Source organism: Equus asinus, chromosome 20, assembly GCF_041296235.1.
Source record: "Equus asinus isolate D_3611 breed Donkey chromosome 20, EquAss-T2T_v2, whole genome shotgun sequence".
NCBI lineage: Eukaryota > Metazoa > Chordata > Mammalia > Perissodactyla > Equidae > Equus > Equus asinus.
Window position 1 is genome coordinate 24,254,015 of NC_091809.1, and position 24,667 is coordinate 24,278,681.

Consider the following 24,667-nt stretch of genomic DNA (forward strand, 5'->3'; position numbering starts at 1 on the left):
TTTATCGGTGGACTAGTGCAGCCCTTTGGCTCTAGTTTCCCTTAGCACTTGGGCCCTGAGACTGTAAGTTGATTGAAAGAGAGGACGTGAGCCCTGTCAGAGCTGCTTGAGAGGCCGGCCCTGCCCTCCCCTTGGACCTCTATGATGTGAGTCCTAAGCCTTTTCCTACCCTGTGTGTGTGTGTGTGGGTGCATGCAGGTGTGTTTGTGCTACCCTGGCATCAGTCCCAACAAGGGAACCACCCCTCTGCAGGTGACCATAACAGTTGGCACCCTGAGCAGCCTGTCCAGACGTGACCCCACCCTTGGGTCTGTCTTCTCTTGCTCTGACTTCCTCTCCTGCTCTGCTGCCTGGTGGTGGCATGCGCTGTGGGCTGCTGCCTGCTGGGGAGCTCGTGCTGTGAGCTGTGCTGCCCCGTGTTGCATTGTTGACTCACAAAGCCTCAGTTCTAGGTTCAAACACCCAGAGTTGGCAATTTCAAGAATTTATAGGCATTTGAGTCTAGGATTATGGGATTGGGGTCTCCTTAAAGTGGTCCTGTTTCAATGTCTTTGGTGGGATTTATCTGTGTGTTAGAGTGAAGCTGTTACAGAGGCTACTTTGGCCCTGAAATGCTCCAGGAATGGGGGCAGCACAGGGGGACTATACCCACTGCAAGAGGAGGGCCCATCGTGGTCACTCCTGAAACAGCTGTCATCTAAAAAGACAAAGAGGGGGAAGGGCAGCCAATACATGGAGGGTGGAGTTCACACCCTTATACCAGAGGGCTCACCAGGACCCTTAAGAACCTCTGCTGCTGCTCCTGCCCCTGCCCCTACTAAGACAAAGATCCTGACCCTCGGGGTTATAGGGGACAACACCCGTGGCACCCCTGTGGCACAGCAAAGGGATTATTTAAAACCTGACTTAAGTCCAGGGACCTTAAACTCACTAAAGCACCCAGTTGTCATCGGGGAGGCTCCCAAGCTTGATGGCACTTTTTGAGGCTCTTGAGAAGCAAAAATATATAAATACCAGGGTAGAGAGGATGCCTTTTCCCCTGAAGTATAACAGATGACCAAAAAAACCCAAAACAGTCAAGTACAAGGTGGGGGAACAACAGAAAAAATACTCAAAGGTCCAGTTTGAACCAATTGGAAATCCAAAATATGCAAAAAGAATTTATATAACAGAACAAATCAAGGTACACTGCTTGGCTTTGGGCCTCTACAACATAGTTTTGAATTAATTTTGCTCTCTGATGTAATGCACTAATTCGGAAACCTTCAGTTAATCAATCCTAGGTGTCAAATTACAGTTATACCTGGGATCCCATTAAATTTACCAGAAGTGCCCCTGATGACTTAGGGGTGTTAATGAATATAACATAGAGGACAAATAGGACAAATGTTTCATCTTCAGCCATCAGAACTATGGTCTTGCCTAAGTTCTCCATGGTCATAACACCCATTGTCCTAAAATATCCCATAGTGAGCTGGGAAGCTCTGATCCAGCGAGCAAGAGTTAAACTTAAATGTAGTCTTTGCCACTTACAAATTTGCTTGACAAACTGGGACCCCAGGGACCTTACCCCGCAAATCAAGTAGTTACTATGTCCCAATGTAAATTACACAGGGTCTTGAAGGATTGAAATCTATTTAGAAAACCTAGTTAGTGACAGGTTGATTATTCCCATTGTTCCTTTTAACAGCCCAGTTTGTCTTAATTAAACCTGGAAAGAATGATTGACACCTCAGTGGTTCACCTCAACCTTGCAGCTGTGTTTGCACCACACAGACCTCTATACCCAGTCCCCAACAGTATGGGGGCTACATATTCCTCACTACAACCGATCAGCAATTGATCAATACCCTGCTGTCACAGATGTGGCCAAGTCTGTTCTGTCCAGTCCTGTGTCCACAGCCTCTCAGCTGCACTTGGCCTTCCCTCTGAAGGGACATGATGCCCCTTTACTGGGTTATCCTCATGGATCTTCCACAGCTGTGCCCTCCCACAGTCATTGCAGGCAGGGTCTGAACTGCATCTTGGTTCCACCAAGAACACGGGGACGATGTTACATTACTGACACATCCTCTGAGGACATTCAGGACTTAGAAATATTGAAGAAAAGAGCCCATAAAAAGTAGGTGGGACATTGCCACACGTAGAATGTGAGGTCCTGACAACTTTGTTAAATTTCTGAAAATTATTCGATAATCTGAGACCCGCTGCTTCTGTGACACTATGAAGAAATACCTATTGTTCAGCACTCACAGCATCTACTAGTATCTCTTGATGTTTGGGAGGCAGTGTATTCCCTGTTTACAAATTTTACTTGAGCCTATTTGTGCTGTTCCTTGCAAATTTGCACCTTGAGTGGGCACCCCTACCACAAATGTCTGGAGACTCTCTTCAAATTGTCATACAACTAACACTCCTATGTGTCCTCAGAGTTTCTTTTACTATAGGGGCCTCAGTGACCTCCTGTTCTGCCTCCTGGGGTACCCACGAGAGCGTTAAGTTGTCCAAGAACCTGCCCTGGGCCCCACACGTGTCATTAGAGCTGCAATGACCTCTACTTATGAGTCTGTCTGAAAGCAGACGGCCCTGAGCATCGGGCCATCTATCCAGCAGTCCAGTTTGCCTTGGGATGTGGATACAGCTCTCCAAGAGCTCAGCATGGCTACTGAGACCCCCTGGAGACATGATGGAGCCAAACCTGGGACCTGTGGGATATCCTACCTGCAGGAGGGGGTGGCCTTCCTTCTCCTCGGTCCCTTGCCAGGTACCATGGTGTTGAGTGAGGTCACCCCTCTCAGACCCCCAGACTCCCTGGGGAGCTCCTTATGACTCCCTGAGTTAAAAGCAATGAGAATGCACGGACTTTAGGGACACCTCACCTCATTCGTACATAGTGGAGTTCAGGTAGAGTTGCTTTTCATGTCTTACTTGGAATATCTCTGATGAGGGATTGGACCCAAAGGTCATCACACCGACCATTAAACAGACAGTCCTCTTAGTGCTCACCAACAGTTGGCTCCGGCTGCAGACATTACAGACTATGTAAGATTCGCTGAGATTTGCCCCTTTGTAGTAAAAGAATTCCTGGGATCTCTTGCCTCACAGTTACCTACAATAGAAACCCGAATAACACTTGTCTCTACACATATGAAGGCCACACACAAAGCCTCACCGGGACACTCCTTATCCTCGTGGGAGTTCCAGACACTACTGATAGTAACAAAGGCACTCATTTCACTTCTCAGAATATACAGTGCTGGGCTCTTAACAAGGCATTCAGTGGAAACTTCTTCTCTCTTCCAATTTCTCAGGGTGCAGGGCTCATAGAGCACCATAATGGCTTATTGAAATAAGATCAAATTAATGGGATGAAACATGAACTGTTTCTGTCATCTGCCAGTTATCAGGGGTGAATAGTAATGTATCTGTCTTTATCTTTTTGTCCTAGTTGACTTTATTTTGGGATCAGCTTTAGGTTTACAGAAAACTTGATCAGAAAGTACAGAGATTTCCCGCATAATCCCTCTGCTTCCACACAGTTTGCCCTATATTTTCTATCTTGTATAACTGTCATACATTTGTTACTTTTGATGAGCCAGTTTGATGCACAAAAGTCCATAGTTTACTTTAGCGTAGACTCTCTCTTATACGTTCTCTGGGGTTTTGCTTATGTAAAATGACATGTCTCCATCATTTCTGTATCATATGGAACACTTGCACTGTTCTAAAATTCTCCTGTGTGCCGCCTATTCATTCATCCCTCCCTCCCACCCCAAATCCCTAGAAACCAGTGATCTTCCAGTGTCTTGTACTTCTGTCTTTTCCAGATTGTCATATGCTTGGAATCATACAGTGTGTAGCCTTGTCATATTGGCTTCTTTCAATTAGCAATATGACTTTAAAGTTTCTCCATGTCTTTTTGGCTTGACAACCTCATTTCTATTCATCACTGAAGAATTTTTATCCTATGGATGGACCCATGATTGTTTATCCTTTCACCTATTGAAATTATCTTGCTTACATCAAGGTCTTAACAATTATGCATAAAGTTTCTATAAACATTCACATGCAGAGTTTGTTGTGAACATCAGTTTTCAGTTCATTTGGGTAAATTTGAAGAAGTGTGATTGCGTTATTGTTTGGTAAGAGTAGGCTTTGTTTCAAGAAACTTCCTCTCTTCCAAATTAGGCATACCCTTCTCCATTCCCACCAGCAATGCATGAGTGTTCCTGTTGCCCTCCATCTTCATCATCTTTTGGTGTTCTCAGTGTATTTAATTTCAGCCATTGTAATAAGTGTCTGGAGATGTCTCATTCTTCTTTTATTTGTAATTTCCTAGTGACATATGATTTTGAGCATGTTTTCATGTGTTTATTTACCATCTAAGTCATTGTTGAAGTGTGTGTTCAGATTTTTTGCCCATTTTTTACTGGGTGGTTTGTCTTTTGTTGAGTTTTAGGAGTTCTTTGGATGTTGGGTACCAGTCATTTATCAGATAAATGATTTCCATAGGTTATCTCCCAGTCTATGACTTGTGTTTTCATTCTCACTGTTTTACTAATCAGAAGGTTTCCATTTTAATGAAGTCAAACTAATTTTTTTTTCTATCTTGCATCTTGCTTTTGGTGGTGTATCTAAAAATTAATCACCAAACCTAAAGTCACCTAGATTTTCTCCTATGTTATCTTTTAGGAGTGTTGTTTTACATTTTATACTAAGATCTATGATTCATTTTAAATTAATTTTTGTGAAAAGTATGTGTCTAGATTCTTTTCTTTGGCATGTGGATGGCCAGTTTTTGTCACATTTGTTGAAAAGGCTGTTTTCCCATTGAATTGTCTTTGGTCCTTTGTAAAACATGAGTTCACTTCATCTTTGTGTGGATCTATAGGAAACAATAGACTTTTGTATATTAACATTTTATCTTTCAACCTTCCTCTACTCTCTTCTTAGTTCAAGGGGTTTCTTTGTTATTGAGAATTCTTCGAGATTTTCTTCATAGGAAATCTTGTGCCACATGGACAGTTTTATTTTCTGCTTCCCAATCTATGTATCTTATTTCCTTTTCATGTCTAATTTCATTAACTAAGAATTCCAGTACAAAGTTGGTAAGCAGTGGTTAGAGGGGACATCCTTGCCTTCCTCCTGATGTTACTGGAAAGCGTGTAGTTCTTTCGCTGTAGTCCACTACTATTAAACAAGAGCCCAGCTGATGTAGAGGGAGGTGTGGGCAGAGGGGAAGCATCCTCCGGTCCAGTGATTTGGTCTCAATCTTTCAGTGAGCCTGTGTCTCTGGGGTTGACCTTCTGTGATATAAGAAGAAAGATATTTGATCTTTGTTCTTAGTTCTTAGCAAAATCCTCTTGAATCCTTTGGAATTACTTAAGCTATAAGGTGATAAAGTGTCTTTTTTTTTTATTGAGTTATTGATAGGTTACAATCTTGTGAAATTTCAATTGTACATTAATGTTTGTCAGTCATGTTGTAGGAGCACCACTTCACCCTTTGTGCCCACCCCCCACCCCACCTTTCCCCTAGTATCCACTAAACTGTTCTTAGTCCATAATTTTAAATTCCTCATATGAGTGGAGTCATACACAGATTATCTTTCTCTCGCTGGCTTATTTCACTTATCATAATTCTCTCAGGGTCCATCCATGTTATTGCAAATGGAATGATTTTGTTTTGTTTCGCAGCTGAGTAGTATTCCATTGTATATATGTACCACATCTTCTTTATCCATTCGTCTGTTGCTGGACACTTAGGTTGCTTCCACGTCTTGGCTATTGTAAACAGTGCTGCAATAAACATTGTGGTACATAGGACTTTTGGGATTGCTGACTTCAAGCTCTTTGGATAAATACCCAGTAGTGGGATGGCTGGATCGTATGGTAGTTCTATTTTTAATTTTTTGAGGAATCTCCATACTGTTTTCCATAGTGGCTGCACCAGTTTGCATTCCCACCAGCAGTGTATGAGGGTTCCTTTTTCTCCGCAACCTCTCCAACATTTGTTGCTATTAGTTTTAGATATTTTTGTCATTCTAATGGGTGTAAGGTGATATCTTAGTGTAGTTTTGATTTGCATTTCCCTGATCAGCGATGATGAGCATCTTTTCATGTGCCTATTGGCCATCCGTATATCTTCTTTGGAGAAATGTCTGTTCATGTCTCCAACCCATTTTTGGATTGGGTTGTTTGATGTTTTGTTGTTGAGTTGTGAGAGTTCTTTATATATTATGGATATTAAGCCTTTGTCAGATATATGACTTGCAAATATTTTTTCCCAGTTAGTGGGTTGTTTTTTTGTTTCAATCCTGTTTTCCTTTGCCTTCAAGAAGCTCTTTAGTCTGATGTAGTCCCATTTGTTTATTCTTTCTGTTGTTTCCCTGGTCTGAGAAGGCATGGTGTCCGAAAAGATCCTTTTAATACTGATGTCAAAGAGTGTACTGCCTACATTTTCTTCTAGTAGCCTTATGGTTTCAGGTCTCAGCTTTAGGTTTTTGATCCATTTTGAGTTTATTTTGGTGAATGGTGAAAAAAGAATGGTCAATTTTCATTCTTTTACATGTGGCTTTCCAGTTTTCCCAGCACCATTTGTTGAAAAGACTTTCTTTTCTCCATTGTATGCCCTCAGCTTCTTTGTCGAAGATTAGCTGTCCATAGATATGTGATTTTATTTCTGGGCTTTCAATTCTGTTCCATTGATCTGTGCACCTGTTTTTGTACCAGTACCATGCTGTTTTGATTACTGTAGCTTTGTAGTATGTTTTGAAGTCAGGGATTGTGATGCCTCCAGCTTTGTTCTTTTTTCTCAGGATTGCTTTAGCAATTTGGGGTCTTCTCTTGCCCCATATGAATTTTAGGATTCTTTGTTCTATTTCTGTAAAGAATGTCATTGGGATTCTGATTGGGATGGCATTGAATCTGTAGATTGCTTTAGGTAGAATGGACATTTTAACTATGTTTATTCTTCCAATCCATGTACATGGAATGTCTTTTCATCTCTTTATGTCGTCATCCATTTCTTTCAGAAAAGCCTTGTAATTTTCGTTGTATAGGTCTTTCACTTCCTTACTTAAATTCACCCCGAGGTATTTTATTCTTTTTGTTGCGATTGTGAATGGTACTATGTTCTTGAGTTCTTTTTCTGTTAGTTCGTTATTAGAGCAAAGAAATGCTACTGATTTATGTAAATTGACTTTATACCCTGCAACTTTGCTATAGTTGTTGATTACTTCTAAAAGTTTTCCAATTGATTCTTTGGGGTTTTCTATATATAAGATCATGTCGTCTGCAAACAGCGAGAGTTTCACTTCTTCCCTCCCTATTTGGATTCCTTTTATTCCTTTTTCTTGCCTAATTGCTCTGGCCAAAACCTCCAGTACTATGTTAAATAAGAGTGGTGATAGAGGGCATCCTTGTTTCATTCCTGTTTTCGGGGCATGGCACTCAGTTTTTGCCCATTGAGTAGGATGTTGGCTGTGGGTTTGTCATATATGGCCTTTATTATGTTGAGGTAGTTTCCTTCTATGCCCATTTTGTTCAGAGTTTTTATCATAAATGGCTGTTGGATCTTGTCAAATGCTTTCTCTGCATCTGTTGAGATGATCATGTGGTTTTTATTCCTCAGTCTGTTGATGTGGTGTATCACGTTGATTGATTTGCGGATGTTGAACCATCCCTGTGTCCCTGGTGTGAATCCCACTTGATCATGATGTATGATCCTTTTGATGAATTGCTGAATTCAGGTTGCCAAAATTTTGTTGAGAATTTTTGCATCTTTGTTCATCAGCGATATTGGCCTGTAGTTCTCTTTTTTTGTGCTGTCCTTGTCAGGCTTTGGTATTAGCATGATGTTGGCTTCGTAGAATGTGTTAGGAAGTGTTCCATCCTCCCTGATTTTTTTGAATAGCTTGGAAAGGAGAGGTATTAAATCCTCTCTGAAAGTTTGGTAGAATTCCCCAGGAAAGCCATCTGGTCCTGGGGTTTTATTCTTTGGGATGTTTTTGATTGCTGTTTCAGTCTCTTTCCTTGTGATTGGTCTGTTCAAATTGTCTGCTGCTTCTTGACTAAGCTTTGGGAGATTGTAGGAGTCCAAGAATTTATCCATTGAAATTGCCTTTAGATTCATCATGTCATTTAGCAGCTATTCAGACCAAGTGCCATAATTTCTATCCCATGAAAACTTTGATTTTGTCGCAGTTTGTGGAAGGGGTTCTCAGGGGGGTGGGGTGTGTCTGATCATCTGCACAGGTGTAGCCCATCATGGGTTTTCCTATGAGTATAGTGCTATCTTTGCAAGTTTAATGTTAAACCCTTGTTAAAACACTAAAAAGAGTGATGAATGTTTAGATGGTAATGATCCGAGTAATAACTGAAGTGACCTGTAGACACACAGAGTATCATTCATTTTGAGTAACATTCTGTGTGTTGGCATAGGAGGTATATTTGACATCCTCCACCTGGGAAATTTTCTATGCCTTTTTATAAGAGGAGTAGGTAGGAGGTTTTTGTTTCAATGATGTACAAAGCCCGCAAAGCCTATTTTTACTGTATTCAGGGATCATTTCCATATGTTTACATTTCCAGGAGACGTTATGGAAGATGGAATAAAACTTGACAGCTTTTGTTTCACTAAAAAACAATGGAAATCTAAACTAGTTTCCTTTTTTATAGTGCTAATTTGTTTTCCTAGGACTGTAGAGATTATGTGATTTTATACTTATTAGTATCTCATTTGATCCCCTGCCCCCATTCTTCCTCCCATGATGCAAATGAAGAAAGTTAACCACGAGGTCTTACCCAAATTTACACAGCTCATAACAGAAGAATCTCTTAAAGACATAATGGGCAATGTCAAAAATTATAAACTCACAAGAAAACTGCAAAGTTTATATAGTTATACGCTTTTACAAAATCAGAGTTTCCAAAGGAGACCCATAAGACAACATGGTGTTCCACTTATATGACATTCTGGAAAAAGGCAAAGGTGTAAGAACGTGAAAGAGATCAGGGGGTTTTTTTTGTTTTTTTTTTCTTAAAGATTTTATTTTTCCTTTTTCTCCCCAAAGCCCCCCGGTACACAGTTGTATATTTTAGTTGTGGGTCCTTCTAGTTGTGGCATGTGGGATGCCGCCTCAGCATGTCTTGATGAGCAGTGCCACGTCCACACCCAGGATCCGAACTAGTGAAACCCTGGGCTGCCGAAGCAGAGGGTGCGAGCTTAACCTCTCGGCCATGGGGCCGGCCCCATGAAACAGATCAGTTTTTAAGGGTGGGAGGGTTCAGTCCAAATGGACACCATGAGATGAATGTTCTCCATCCTGATGGTGGTATTACTATACATTTATGAAAACTCACAACTACTCTAAAAATAGTATGTGAATATGCTAAAAACAATAGAAAACAACAAAAATGTGTTCACATGCTAGGAGAATGTTAAACTCTCCTGAACTTTGATTGGTACACGTGCAACACCTCCTTCTACCACCTTGGGTTCCTTCTTAGGAAGTAGAAGGACTGGGGAAGAAGGACATAGGCCACTATAGACTGTTCCTGGTACCCAGTCTGAATTAGAAAACTCCCTCTGGGGCTACACCTGCTTTCATGTCAGTCACGTAACTGGTGAGAAAGTGACAGGGCTTCTGGCATCCATCTTGAAGTTGGCACAAGCTTTCTCAGGTCATATCCTGGGAATGCGGTGGTCTGAAACATAAAGGTGCATCTAACACATCCCCACAAGTGGTATCTCTCTGAGAACATCCTCATTTAATCCTTGGACAGCAACATTGTCTCCCCAGAGCAGGTCTTGAGGCCAATTCCAGCTATTGTTTCCCATTTCAAGCTTATTCTGTGCCTCCTTGCTGGGAAGCATGTTTAAATGCAACACTTGTCCCACTCTGGAAATTTTCTCTGTTGTGTTGACCTTAAAATTAAAAGAGCCGGGGCCTGGCCCCGTGGCCGAGTGATTAAGTTTGCGCGCTCCGCTGCAGGCGGCCCAGTGTTTCATTGGTTCGAATCCTGGGCGCGGACATGGCACTGCTTGTCAAACCATGCTAATGCAGCATCCCACATGCCACAACTAGAACGACCCACAACGAAGAATATACAACTACCTACCGGGGGTCTTTGGGGAGAAAAAAATAAAATCTTTGGGAAAAAAAAAATTTAAAAGAGCCACTTTTTTTTTTTTTTTTTTACCAGTAAAATGAGTTTCTTTGGGAATAGCAAAGGTAGTACATTCAGGACATGCAAACTATGATGAACCATAGGCAGGTAGGGAGAACAGAACAGACAGATTTGCTTTTATAAAGGAAAGGAAGAAGCTAGAAGCTGGGAGGGGCTGTTTGGAACAGAAGTCCATTGAAGGAGAATGAGAGTTCCGGGTGATGACAGTGGCTGAGTGTGGTGGTTTCTCATTGGCTGGGCTGTTGCTAGGCAAGGAGAAATTCTTCCTCCTGCTGGGGTCTGGCAGGTAGCTTCCTTCTATTGGGGAATGGGAAGGACACTTCTTCCTGTTTGAGAAGGAAGACTCCACTTTAAATGAGATTTCCTGTATTTGTTTTCACATTTGCAACCCCAGGTGACTGTGAGGTTAGGCAGTGGCAGAACCCAGAACTCGTGTCATGAGGTGCAGGCCCCAGAACACAATACTCCCCACTGTCATATAAATACCACTTGTGCACAAACAAGCACAGTTTCACAATAGTCTCAATACCACCAATAATGTCAGAAAGGGATGCCTGCCCTTGTCCAAGCTCTGGGAGTCCCTCATGCACCTGGCTGTACCTAAATCACTCCCTGAGATCTCTGGCACATTCCACCATGTGGTTTCAGTGGCTCATGTGCTGACCATGTGTGGCTCCCTCACCTCAGAACCTGCCTCCAGAGTGAGTTGGGGCCCACCCACCAAGGCTGGTGCTTACTTTTTCTGGAACAGGAATCACCCTTCAGATTTCCAGCCCTGAGGCCTGTGGGAAATGTCAGTCTCAGCCAGACCCTCCACAGTCACAGTGCCTTCTCCCTTCACAGGGCATCACGCCAAAGGAAGTGGGGAAATGGTGGGGATTTCTGACTTTCCTGAAGTGCGCAGGTGCAGGAGGTTGCAAGCCCCCTCCTTTGTCAGAGGCCAGGCCCACTGTTTCTTTTAGGGAAAAGGCAGAAATGGGTCAAGTTACATCCCTTCCTGCTCTTGCAACAACTTCCAGTGCTTTCCTGTCTCTGTGGCTGGGAGACCTGGGGTCTGATGTGGTAAGATCTCCTTCCCCCACCAGTGAATATTCCAGGGAGGGCAGTGATCAAGGCCTTGGTGAGGATGGCCCATGGGGCTGACCTGCATGAGGTCTGCACGCAGGCGAGACCTCAGGTGTGATGGATCCCAGACCACAGAGACCACAGCAGAGGACACGGCGGCTGGGGGAGGACGCACAGACCTTTGTTGTGCCCACTGAGCTTCAATGGGAGAGCGAAGTGAGGAAGGGGCACATGGTGAGGGGCGCGTTTCTGGAAGTGATCCTAGCAGTGTGAGGGGCTGGAACATGGTGATCCCTGCAGCCATCGTGGGCACTGACTCTCCCCTGCTGAAGCTCCTGAGCTGTGACTCTTACAGAGGTGACCTTACTGTACTGTGTGGGCCCAGGAAGTGTGAAGGTCCTTCACCATCAGGAGGGACAGGTGGACCCTCCTGTGGAGATTGGTTTGTGAGTCAGGGGTCACCCCTCTGTCACACGGGATGGGCTGAGAACCGTTCACTCTGTTAAGATCAGGTGCGGGGCCAGCCTGGTGGCGCAGCAGTTAAGTGCACACATTCCACTTTGGCCGGTTCGGATCCCGGGTGCGGACATGGCACTGCTTGACAAGCTGAGCTGTGACAGGCGTCCCACATATAAAATAGAGGAAGATGGGCACAGATGTTAGCTCAGGGCTAATCTTCCTCAAAAAAAAAAAAAAGTCAAAATCCATTTATGTAATAAAGGATATCAATAGATTATAAGCAAAAATGGCAGAATAGACTCAGGGGATGTAACTGACAAAATCCAGTACCCTTTCATGATTAAAGCACTCAGATTACCAGGAATAGAAGGAAATTTCCTAACATCATAAAGAGCATCTATGGAAAACCCACAGCTAATGCTATATTTAATTGTAAAGGACGGGATGCTTCCCCCTGAAGTTAAGGAACTAGGGAAGGATGTCTGCTTTTGCCACTTCTATTCTAGAATATACTGGTGATTTTAGCTAGAGCCATTGTGTGAGAAAAGGAAATAAAATGCATAAAGATTGGTTAGAAAGATGTAAAACTATCTCTACTTCCAGATGAGATATCTTGTTTTTACAAAACTCTAAGGAATCTGCTAAATAAATTATTAGAACTGATAAGGTAGGATACAAGATCAAACATAAAAAGTAATTGTATTTCTATACACTTGCAATGAACAATCTGATAATGAAATTAAGAAATGCCTTGACAGAGAAATCAAAAGGAATAAAATACTTAGGGATAAATTTAGCAAAAGAAGTACAAAATGAATACTCAGAAAACTGCAAAAAATGGCCCAAAGAAATTAAAAATGTAAAAATAAATGGAAAAACATCCCAGTTTCACAAATCAGAAGACTTGACTTTGCTGAAATGGCCCTATTCCCCAAATGATCTGAGATTCAGCACTTACCTGGCATGATCCCAGCTTATTCCTTTACACAAATTGGGAAGCTCTTTCCTAAAATCATGTGGAACTGCACAGGAACCAGAATAGCCAGAGGAATCTGTAAAAAGAAAAACAAAATGGCAGGACTAAAATTCCCGGATTTCAAACTTTGTAATATGCAATTGTAATCAAGAGTGTGTGGTACTAACACAAGGATGGACATACAGATCTGTGGAACAGATTGAGATTTGAGAACTTAACCCATACTTTCGTGGTCAACTGATATTTGAAAAAAGTGCCAAGTATGAGTCAAGAATATTCTTTTCATAAATTTGTGCTAGGCCAAGTGGATAGACATATGCAGAAGACAGGAGGGTTTTATCCTTACATGACACCACATACAATAATTTACCAGGAGGGATAAAGACCTAAGTGTAAAATTAAACTATAACACAGTTAGATAAAACACAGGAAAACCCTCCTAATCTTGCATTTGACGAAGAATTGTTAGATAATGCACCAATAACAAAAATGGAAAAAAATTAGGTAATTTGGACTTCATCAAATTAATGACTTTTGTGCTTCAAAGGACACTATCAAGAGAGTGAAAACACCCTTTGGAGCCCTTGTGCACTGTCACTGGGAATATAAAATTATGTTGATGGTATGAAATACATGATGGGAACTTTTCAAAAATTACAATCTGAGTTACTATCTGAACTAGCAATTTTACTTTTCAAAATTGAATTAGAATTGAAAGTAGGGACTTAGATATATGTCCACTCATGTTTATATTAGCATTATTCACAATAGCCAAAAGGTGGAAGTCACCCAAGTGCCTATCAACAGATGAATGGATCAAAAAAATTTGGTACATACTAAAATTTTTAATTCAAGAGCATGAAAACACCACCAACAGAATGAAAGAAAATTTTACAAATCGTAATTCTGATAAGGAACTTGCATCAGACGTATCTAAAAACCTCTGAAAACTTAATTGTAAAAAGTCAAACAACTGAATTTAAATATGGCAAAGGCTCAGAATACACACTCTTTTCCAAGGAAGACAGAGAAATGGTTAAGAGCATATGAAAAGACTCTGAACATTGTTAGTCATCAAGGAAATGCAAATCAAACCCCAGGGAGAGACCACTTCACAGCCACTAGGATGGCCAGAGTCATGAAGTGACGTAGTATCAGGTGTTGAGGATATATTTAGAAATTTGAACTCTCATACATTGGTGGTGAAAATATAAAATGGTGTAGTTACTATGGAAAAAGGTGTGGGAGTTCCTCAAATGTAAAACCTAAAATGACCGTATGACCTATCCATTCCACTCCTAGGTACTTAGTTACTTTGTGTGTGTGTGGTGAGAATGCTTAATACACTGTCTTAGTAAATTTCAAGTATACAAATTGTATATGTATTTCAAATGGTCACATTGTAATCTTTAAATATAGACAATTTTTTAGTCAGTTATACCTCTATAAGCTAGGGGTATGAGGAAGATTTTCCAGGTCTATCCATATTTACATAATGATTTATGGTTGTTGTTGTATCAGTGAAAATAGCAATCAATTGCCTTAGATTCAGATGTTATAGTGGTTAACATTTGAAAGGTCTCTAGGGAGATGGTCAAAAATTGATCCAAAATAAATTTCCTTCCAGTGTAAAATGTACACCTGGGACTTTAATGAGCACATGCCACACCCTGTGGTCAGACTGAGAAGAGTCCCTGGGCCCTGGCTAGGGCTGTGGGATTCAGACTTCCCATGAGGGCCAATTGTTCTCCGATTCTTTAAGGACCAAATGAGTGGGGTGGGGAGGGATGGGTGGAAGGCTCATCGCTAGCAAGGATCACAGATTAAAATGGAGCCTGACTCTTTATTACAGATGGTGAGGTCACATTCAAGTGTCTGCATTTCTAAGCAAGGGTCACAGTTCCATGATTGGCCTCGCAGTCTTAGGACAAGCCTTTGACATCTAGAGGACATAAGACCCTCTTGTTTCAGTGTGGCCTGGCCTGGGTCACCCACATTCATGGTCTGTACTTGCTCCATTTGAAACTCACTCAGGAGTTCCCAGTGCACGAGGGTGCCCACGTGCTCAAAAAGAGCTGGGTGAAAACAGGGGCAGCCCCAGGCCAGGAAAAAGTTCTGTGTAAATGCAAATGTGCCAGGTAATTCATTCCAGCCACCAGCCTAGGCTGGTTTAGCTGAGCCAAGCAACTCCCCTACCTGCACACTGTCACTCAGGTATGAGTGGGCGGGCCTTCTGGACTGTCCAATTAGGGGAGCTGCTGGGGCAGGTGGGTGGGATGATACACTGCACCTACCTGGACCTCCCTTCTTGCTCCTGACATGCTCAGGGTGGATTGTTGCCTCCATTAACAGTCCCTGGTGGCTCTGCCACAGCCTCTGTCACACTGTGATCTGCACTGGTAATGGGTGTTCTAGGAAGGACTCGGGGAGAACCAGGACACCTAGAAATGCTGAGTGTGCTGCCCTGGGGCGAGGGGATAGGGAGGAGGGGCTGGTCAGAATCGGCAGTGTTAGGACCTGGCCTCCCCATGGTCAACTTCGGAGTCTGCAGTTCTGAGGCCACCACTGGCGCTGCTTGGACCTCTGTCCCCTCTGGCTGGCAGTGAGGGGCCTGAGCAGGCAGTCGGGACCCTGGGCATCCTGTTGGTCACTTAGCACAGTGACTTCATCCCTGGAGCCTCTCTGGGCAGCTCTGAACCCACAGCCACACATCTTCCCAGATTGTATGGTGACTGTGGAGAGGGTCGTCAGGGACATTGGTGACCCTGTCTCCTGAGTTCATGCATGCGAGATGCTGTGGTCTCTGGGGTCCTCAGTGCCTCCTTTTCTCCCTAGGGGGCACTGGATTTTTCCTGAGTTTTCCAAATGTTTGGGGAGCAGGGTCTCAAATCCACCATGCTGTGCCCCCAAGGCTCGTTCTTCCTAGGATTGACAATAAGTCTCTGAATTTTCAGATCCCTCCTCGCATTCCCAAAGCCAACTTCCCCTCTCCGATTCACAGCATCTTTATCACCTCCTCCTCCTCCCTGGTGCATTTCCAACAGATGCAGTATTTTAAAGATCTTATTTGTGTGTGGATATTTTACATAAGGGGAAAGCAGAGAATACCCACCTGGAACTACATTGCAGGAAATCCTTGTGCCTCTCCCTTCAGGAGCTTTCTGGGTCCAGACATCCTATGGGAAGTCCTTTCGGTGGAGGTTCTTCATGAGAAAATTTCTTGTGTAATCTGGCCTGTCGACACTGCCCCTCCCTGGTTTTGTGCCCTAGAAAAGATTCATTCACTTATTTAAGTCTCCATTTTTCATGAAGGTAAATGTACTTATCAATGCACCTTGGAAGACAATATAAAATATTTCCAAACAGGCAACAAATTGGTGAATTTCAAAATAATAATAATAATATTCCTATGTTACATTCCACTTGTTAAGAATAATTGTTTCACTATTTCTTCTCCTGAATGTGTGTCGTAAGTTTCTCAGGTCTTTTCTTTACTTTTGGATGTTTCCAAATGAAATTCCAGGCCTTAGACATGCAGACCACAAGTGTCAAGTGTGATTTCTTGCCATGGAAATAATGTAATCACAGGACCAGGAACAGAATTTGCCAGCCCAAAATATATGTTTCTGGTATAAGGGCTATTTTGAACTGATGATGATTAAAAAATAGCAGACAAAGGAAAAGCTCTGAAAACCTAGTAGAAGTTACCCTTTTGTAAGGGAAATTTACATATATGAGAAATGTTCATTTGTAAGGGTGCCTACATCTCTGTGCCAGGAAGGGCAGGATGACTCTAAATCTCTAGAAACTCATCAAGAGAGATGCAGTGAGTTAAATCTACATGACAACTTTACTCTTATTTACTGTCTTTTCCTGGTAATCTCCCATCACTAACCACATCTTAACAACAGGATGTTAAAGCTATTTTTCAGGGGAGGCCAGCCAGCCAGGAGCCTGTGCAGAAGAAAATGTTTTGATCTGCCAATTAAAACTCGTCCTGCCAGAGCTTTTACATCCCAGCTGGCCCTCCCTGCTGCCTTCAACCTCACCCCATGCTTTGGATGAGGGAGACGGAGTTGAGAGCCTTTCCTTCTGTCTCCTTCCCAAACAATTGCACAGTTAACTGTTTCTTCTTGGTATCAGCTTCTGTGCGTATCAGTTGGCATGACCTTGCTCAGTAAGAGTAATAATAAGCTGATTTTTTTTTTGTGAAAGGAATAGATATTTTGGATTTTCTTCTCAAACTAGTAAAAGTACCTTATAATTTTCTTTATTTTCCCTGGAAGGACTGGGTTTAAGTGATTTTGTTGGGTTATTCAAATGCTGGGTTTGTGTCATTTAAAATAACCATGAGGGCCGCCCGGTGGTGCAGCGATTAAGTGTGCACATTCCGCTTCGGTGGCCCAGGGTTCGCCGGTTCGGATCCCGGGTGTGGACATGGCACCGCTTGGAACGCCATGCTGTGGTAGGCGCCCCACATATAAAGTAGAGGAAGATGGGCATGGATGTTAGCTCAGGGCCAGGCTTCCTCAGCAAAAAGAGGAGGATTGGCAGCAGATGTTGGCTCAGGGCTAATCTTCCTCAAAAAATAAAAAATTAAATAAATAACAGAGATGTTCCAAAGCATCTCCTGTGGGGAGCAGAGGCCCCCAGTCCAAGACCCAAGCTAAGGCCCCCTTGGGCCTGCAGAGGGAAGGCCTTGAAGGCCCAGTTGTCCTTCCTGGGGGTCCTCCCCCTGCAGGTGTCCTACTGCTCATACCCACATGGAAGGAGCCTTTATCCTGAGAGGAGCTGCAGAGCCCTGGACAGCTGGGGGTGCACGTGCTCATGGGGTGGGGAGTGACGCCCTTTCTGAGGCTGTGGTTGTGGTTCTTAGGCCTGGACATTTTAGACATTGTTTGAGTTTTGCCCCCACACTGTAGGTGCACTGAGAGTGTAATCTGTGCACAGTGGGGAAGTCTGTGAAGATCAGGTGTTGTGTTCTGTGGACAAAGGGTTCATGAATTTGGAGTTCATGGGGTCAGAAGCTTAAACTGAATCCAGCTGAGAGTTTCCTCACATGTGAGAGTGGGAGCCTGGGGGAGGCAGTGCCTCCATGCTCACAGGAGAGGGAGTGTGTGTGGGGCTCCCAGAGTTCATTCCTGTGGCTGCTCTGGGGTCCCCACCCTCCTTCACCAGGGACTCACCCAGTCTAGGGGTGATGGGTGACATCTCATTTGGGAGTGTCTAGACCCTAAATTTGGGAATATGGTCAACTTTCTGAGTGTAGGCATTCATTCTGAACTCTGGGCAAGCAGGCTGCTTCTATGAGCGGATTCCAACATTCATGTTTCTGTCCTCGGATTCCTTTATCCATTGAAGATTGCAGCCCTTTGATTCTAGTTTCCATTAGCACTTTGGGTTTTAAAACATACATTGATTGAGTGATATTATATGAGTAAGACAAGAAAATTGGGGGAACCAAATAGAATATTTTGTTCCATTTAGACAAGAGAACCTCAAGATGTGAGATGGGTGTATTTAAGTTCCTAGTTCTGTGCACATTTTCCTATTTTACATCAGATTTTGTGTGTCTATTTCCTTGAGAAATTTGACATTTAAAAGGCTATACAATTCCTAAGGCAAATGAATTCCTGTTTTAATGGATGTGAAGAAAAAGCACTTGAATTTCTATTTTCATTGATATGAGGAAACACATCAAAGCTTATGTGAATCCTTGGAATTCCTAGTTTATCAGAGGGCTTAATTTGCAAACCCCTTATGTGTTATAATATGCTACTCCTTCCTGAAAATATCCCCAGTGTGAATATAGTGGAGGGACATTCTATAATGCTCCTTTTCCTTTCTGTTAGAAAAGGATGTCTAAATTTTTATTATCTGCAGTTTTATATCCATTAGTGTATAAAGGAGTAAATCTTGCTGTGGTTTCATATGTGGAAATGTTAAAATTAAATTAATTTTTAAAAGCAAATTGAATTAAAAACAATCAACCATTGGAAAATATGTGTATATAAGTTTGTCTCCTTATTTTAAATAAATGTGCGGGAAGGTTAAAAAATTCCTGAGAGGAAACTGACTGAAGGAGACTCCCCGCCTGCATGTCCTGCCCCGCTCCTCTGCTCTGACTCCATCCTCCCTTCCATGACCAATTTTGATCACGGCTTCACCATCCTGTTAATTCTTCTGTATGTAAAAACAAGCCAGTGTGAATGCCTGTTATTCTTACCCATGTTTGTTCTTGTATTGAGTGGCCAGGGTCCATGTATTTGATGTTTGGCTTCTGAAAACTTAATCCTCATGCTCCCTTTTCCCCTAGACCTTCTTATCTGTCAGGCTGATAAGAAAGTCTGGGGTATATATATATATTTTGTTTGTTTGTTTGTTTTGAGAAAGATTAGCCCTGAGCTAACATCTGCTGCAAATCTTCCTCTTTTTGCTGAGGAAGACTGGCCCTGAGCCCATCTTCTGTGCCCATCTTCCTCTAGTTTATATGTGAGACGCCTGCCACAGCATGGCTTGATAAGGAGTGCGTAGGTCTGCGCCTGGGATCCAAACTGGAGAATCCCAGGCCACCAAACTGGAGCACACGAACTTAACTGATTTGCCACTGGGCCTGCCCCCCACATCTTTTTAAAAAACATTTTGTGGTTGCCCTTGAGTTTGTAGCATACATTTACATCTAACTCACCTCCTTTGCCTAGTAACACTATACCACTTCATGTAGTGCATGTAGCTCTTAACACAGCATTCCCAATTTTGCCTTCCCTGTCTCTTGTCATATTACTCTCATTATTTCACTTGTCCATAAGCCTCTCATTACCAAATACATGGTGGTTAATATTATTTTAAACAAAGTAACATCTGTTATGTTAATTATAAGGAATATAAAAAATATTTTACCTTCATTTTTCTAATCACTTACCTTTATCATTTGTTATTTCTGATTTTTTTTTTTGACATTTCTTTAAAGGTAGCTGTTGTCATGACAAATTTCCTCAATTTTTGTCTCAGAATACCCTTATTTTTCTTTTCTTTATGAAGGATGATTTTGCTTGACAGAGAATTCTAGAGGAGAGTGTTTTTTTATTTTTAAAACTTGAGGGGCCGGCTCAGTGGCACAGCGGTCAAGTGCGTACATTCCACTTTGGCGGCCCGGGGTTCACTAGTTCGGATCCCGGGTGCGGACATGGCACTGCTTGGCAAGCCATGCTGTGGTAGGCATCCCACGTATAAAGTAGAGGAAGATGGGCATGGATGTTAGCTCAGGGCCAGTCTTCCTCAGCAAAAAGAGGAAGACTGGCAGTAGTTAACTCAGGGCCAGTGTTCCTCAGCAAAAAGAGGAAGGATTGGCAGCAGATGTTAGCTCAGGGCTAATCTTCCTCAATAAACAAATAAACAAAAACCTTGAAATATTTTACTCTGTTCTCTCTTGCCTGGTCTTTGAAGAGAAGTCCAATTTAATTTAAATCCTTTTTTCTTTATACCTGAGGGGTGTTTCTTCTCTGGCATTTCTCAGTACATTTTCTGTCCTTCATTTTTCTCTAGTTTGAATGTAACATGCTTTGGTGTGCACTTTTGTAATTTATCATGTTTCGTGTTCTCTGAGCTTCCTGGATATAGAGTTTGCTGCTTATCATTAACTTTAGGATATTTTGGTGATTATTACTTCACTTGTTTCTTCTGTTTCTCTCTGTCTTCCATTTCCTTCAGGTATTTCCAACATATCTTTTTAAACCTTCCGTTTAAGAGGGTGGTCCTAGGCTTCATGGATATTGGGTTTTCTCTTTTTTGTTCTTCTTGTCTTTGCATGAGACTCTGGTGAAACAGATTTTCTGTTTAGCAGAGGCCTTGATAACTACAGAATCTCTGGGGCTTATTTCACAATGCCACTTTTTTTTTCTTCTTTCCATTATGGAGACACTGGCTTACCATATGACCTCAAGGATCTCATGGATCTAAGAGTTTTTGATTTTAGATTTGTTCATTTTCATCCTTTTATATCAAGAATGATAACTTCTAAGTTCCTTAAGTGCAGGATTATGAGTTGGCAGGGCATCATTTACAGTATCTGGTCAGGAAAAACTCATCTTAAAGTTGGAGAATGGACATTTCTTGTTCTTTTGGTGGAAAGCACTGTTAAATCCTTCACATATGTTATAGTCATGGGCAAATTTACCATCAGACCATTGTGAACTCCCTGCATTCTGCAGCTCTTACCCTGCCCCTTGAGGCCAGCTAGGCCTAGGCTACACTTTTAGTGTTTGACCTGGAAGAGCTCTTATGGTACATTATTATCTCGCGGTGTGTTGTAAAAATTGGTGGGAAGTAGCCCTGAGGCACATGAATATAGGGATTTTATGGTCTGAGTTGTCATGCCTCCTTCCTTATGTCTGAGTGCTAAATTCCGAATGAATTTTTATCCCCATCAAATCATATATAAAAAGGAAGAACTGACTCTATAATAAACATTACACAGGTTAAAAGCAATGCTTCCCCACAGGAATATTTACATTCAGCCAGCTGCATCTGATTACTTGTAATGATGGCCTGGAGGACAATGTGGCCAGCTGGGCTTTGTTAAAAGTTTGATTTTTACCAGCTCCTGGACTCTGCTTTCAAAACTTTAAATATGTCATGCCACTCTCTTCTAGCCTGCAGGGTTTCAGCTGAGAAGTCCACCAATAGCCTCATGTGCTTTCCTATCACTTGTTGCCTTTCTTTTGCTGCTTTTAGGATTCTCTCTTTATCTTTAATTTTGGACATTTTAATTATAATATGTCTTGGTGTGGGTGTCTTTGGGCTTATCTTGTTTGGTGCTCCCTGTGCTTCATGTACTGGGTGTCTGTTTTCTTCCTTAGGTTAGGAATATTTTCAGCCATTATTTCTTGAAATAGATTCTCTGCTCCTTTGTCTCTCTCCTCTCCTTTTGGGACACCTATAATATGAATGTTAGTGCACTTGGTATTGTCCCAGAGTTCCATTAGACTGTGCTCCTTCTTTCTAATTCTTTTTTCTTTTTCTTTTATCCTTCAACTTGGGTGATTTCCTCTAGTCTTTCATCCAGCTCGCTGATCCATTCTTCTGTATCATCTACACTGCTATTGAGTCCCTCTAGTCAATTTTTCATTTCCAGTATTCTTCATTTCTAATTGGTTCTTTTTTATATTTTCCAGTTCTTTGTTGATGTTCTCACTGTGTTCATCCAGCCTTCTCCCAACATCAGTGAGCATCCTTATGAGTTTTTGTTTGAACTCTTTTTCAGGTAAATTGCTTATTTCTGTTTCATTTAGTTCTTTTTCTGGAGTTTTGTCCTGTTCCCTTGCTTGGCATGTCTTCCTTTGCCTCCTCACTATGCCTCTTTCTCTGTGCTTATATCTATGTATTAGGTGAGTCAGCTATGTCTCCTGCTCTTGGAGAAGTGGCCTTAGGTAAGGGATGCTTTTTGAGGCCCAGAAGTGTGCTTCCGTCTCGTCACCAGTCCAAATGATTCAAGAGTGACCCCTGTGTGGGCTACTTGTGTCCTTCTGCTGTGGCAGGGTTGCTCTTACTGCAGGTACCCAGGGAGTCTAGGCTTTCCCTCTTTGTCTGGCTGTTTGTAAATTAGGTTTGGGGAACCCCAGCACTGTTGACTACAAGGTCTAATAGCACACTTCTCTTGCAGTTTTCCTGTTAATTGGATAGGTACCCAGTGTAGCTAGTTGCTAGGCTCAGGGGCTTACAGTTGCTGTAGACCTTAGGCCTGCAAGGCTGTTGTCAGCTCTCTTAGGATTGCAGCTGACTAGGGCTGGCCCCAGGCATGGGAGCACCCAATTGTTTCAGGCTTTGGTAGGTTGGGCTGATAGTTTTTGTGCCTGTTTGTGAAGCACAGGTATTCTGCCACTGATAAGCCCCACCCCTCACAGGTCTACACACACTGTCAACACAGTCCTGGCCCATGCACACTTCCTGACCCCCTGGAGCATATCCAGTCGGCTCACTGTAGAGGCCCCCACCTCTCCACGAATGCCCCCCACAGTTCACCTGGTCCTCACACAGGCCCTGCTCCACAGAAGTGGACAGACTTGCCTGCCTGTAGACACCCAGTCTATGCAGGCTGACAAGTAGCCTAAGGGCTTGTTGTTGGGTGGGGCTGGTCCCTAGGGTGGGCTGCCTGCCCTGGCTGAACTTGATTAAATCTGCGCTGTAGTGGGTGCGGCAGACCCCTGGGCTAACAGGCCTAGGGAAGAGCTTCAATGGCCTCTGCCAGCGTCTGTGTCAGCATGCCTGAACTAGGTCATAACAATGGCCGCCACCAATGTCTCAGTCTCCAGAGAGGTCTCACCTCTCACCGAGATGCACCCAGAGCCTACCAGGTGAGTCTGTTTTCACCAAAGGACTATAGCTTTCTTCCTGGTGATTTTAGGTTGCTCTCTGAGATGGGTAATTTGTGCATGGGCTCTTTTAAGAGCTGGTTTTTTTGGCTTTCATCAGATAGCTTTTCTGGGGGTATTCTCCATTGCAGTTAATAGCCAGCGAAGCCAGACAGTAGGACACTCGTCTCAGTTGTGCTGAATCTGAAGGGTGCTTATAGCAGTAACATGCCCCCGCTCAGGTCCTCACTTCTCCAGGGATGGCTGCGTACGTTAGGGTGGCTCCTGCCCAGCTGGCTGTGAGGCTCCACCACTCGCGAAGGTGGCTTTTATCTCTCCAGAAGGAATTTCTGCCTCTTCCGTCACAGTCAGGACTGTCCCTTGTGGTGGGGGTTCTTTTTATCCAGTTTTCAGTTTTCTCTTTAGGGTAACTTTTCCAAAAATACTTGTAACCTGGTTGTGTTCATGGGAGGAGGTGAGTTCAGAGCCTGCCTACACCGCCATCTTGACGAGATCTCCTCCTGGACTCTCTCTTTGGTGATGGGACTAGACAACAGAGCCTCCAGTTCTTCACTATGTTTTTATCCATTGTGACTTCATACAGATTTGACTCTCTGCCTCATGGAATGCTGTAACTAAGTGGGTAATAAGAAATAAGATGAAAGAATTTTTCTTACAAGGAACCATCAGTCTTAAAAGGATAATAACTGTTTCATTTGCATACACTTTCTTCAGTTGCTAAACATGCTCTGGACCATGTAAATAGAGAAAAACGCAGTGTTTTGTGATCACATTAAGATGTGTAAATAATTTCCATGTGTTCATGATACTGTTAAATTGATAATATGTGTTCAGAAAAACAGTGAGTTTTTGATGATCATAACATAGATTTAATGTTTCGAGATGATAGAATCATATGTAACCTTCCTACAAATGGAATAGAGGTCCTCAGTGCTGTTACACATATGCATCCTACTCTAACCATATATGTGATGTCTTAGGACTCACTGGACATTGAGGACGTGGCTGTGAACTTTACCCCTGAGGAGTGGGCCTTACTGGATCCTTCACAGAAGAAACTCTACAGAGAAGTGATGTGGGAAATCTTCAGGAACCTGGCCTCAATAGGTAAGAATGAGGACATTCTTTCACTTCATCAATTAGAGAACAAATGTTTCTTTCCCATTAATATTGTTCCAAGATGTAGAATGTGGAAACGGAGACACTGGTTAATAAACTAGAAATGGTCATAGCCCATTATGGACTTGGAATATGAAGCTTTTTCTATAATATCTAATGCTTTGAAATCAACTCTCTGGGTCTGCATTTCAGGAAAAACATGGGAAGATCATGATATTGAAGATCAGTACAAAGACCAGGGGAGAAAGCAAAGGTGAGTCACAGTCACATTAGAAAACATTGTCTCACATGAGAATTCTGGTATTTTATGAAATTTTGAGAAGAAGCAAAGAAAACTAATCCTTGCTTCAAATTTAGCTATTCTCTAGAAATTTTTCACAAAATATACTGTTAGAACTGTTATGTAGAGGTGCAGTTTTTGCAAAATAGTTCACTTGGAAATAAATTAACAAATCCTAGATAGGAATATCATTGTTTAGATAATGACA

At 42.5% G+C, this 24,667-nt stretch overlaps 1 protein-coding gene across 1 annotated transcript in view; it reads left to right on the plus strand.

Annotated features, from left to right (window-relative positions):
- The window catches only part of LOC106829569 (zinc finger protein 709-like), a 34,646-nt gene that overhangs the window by 2,681 nt on the left and 7,298 nt on the right, over positions 1-24,667 (plus strand). Inside the window, exons 2-3 of the mRNA XM_044751815.2 lie at positions 24,041-24,167; positions 24,372-24,432. Coding sequence (XP_044607750.1) covers positions 24,041-24,167; positions 24,372-24,432 — 188 coding nt within the window. The remainder of the gene's footprint in view (positions 1-24,040; positions 24,168-24,371; positions 24,433-24,667) is intronic.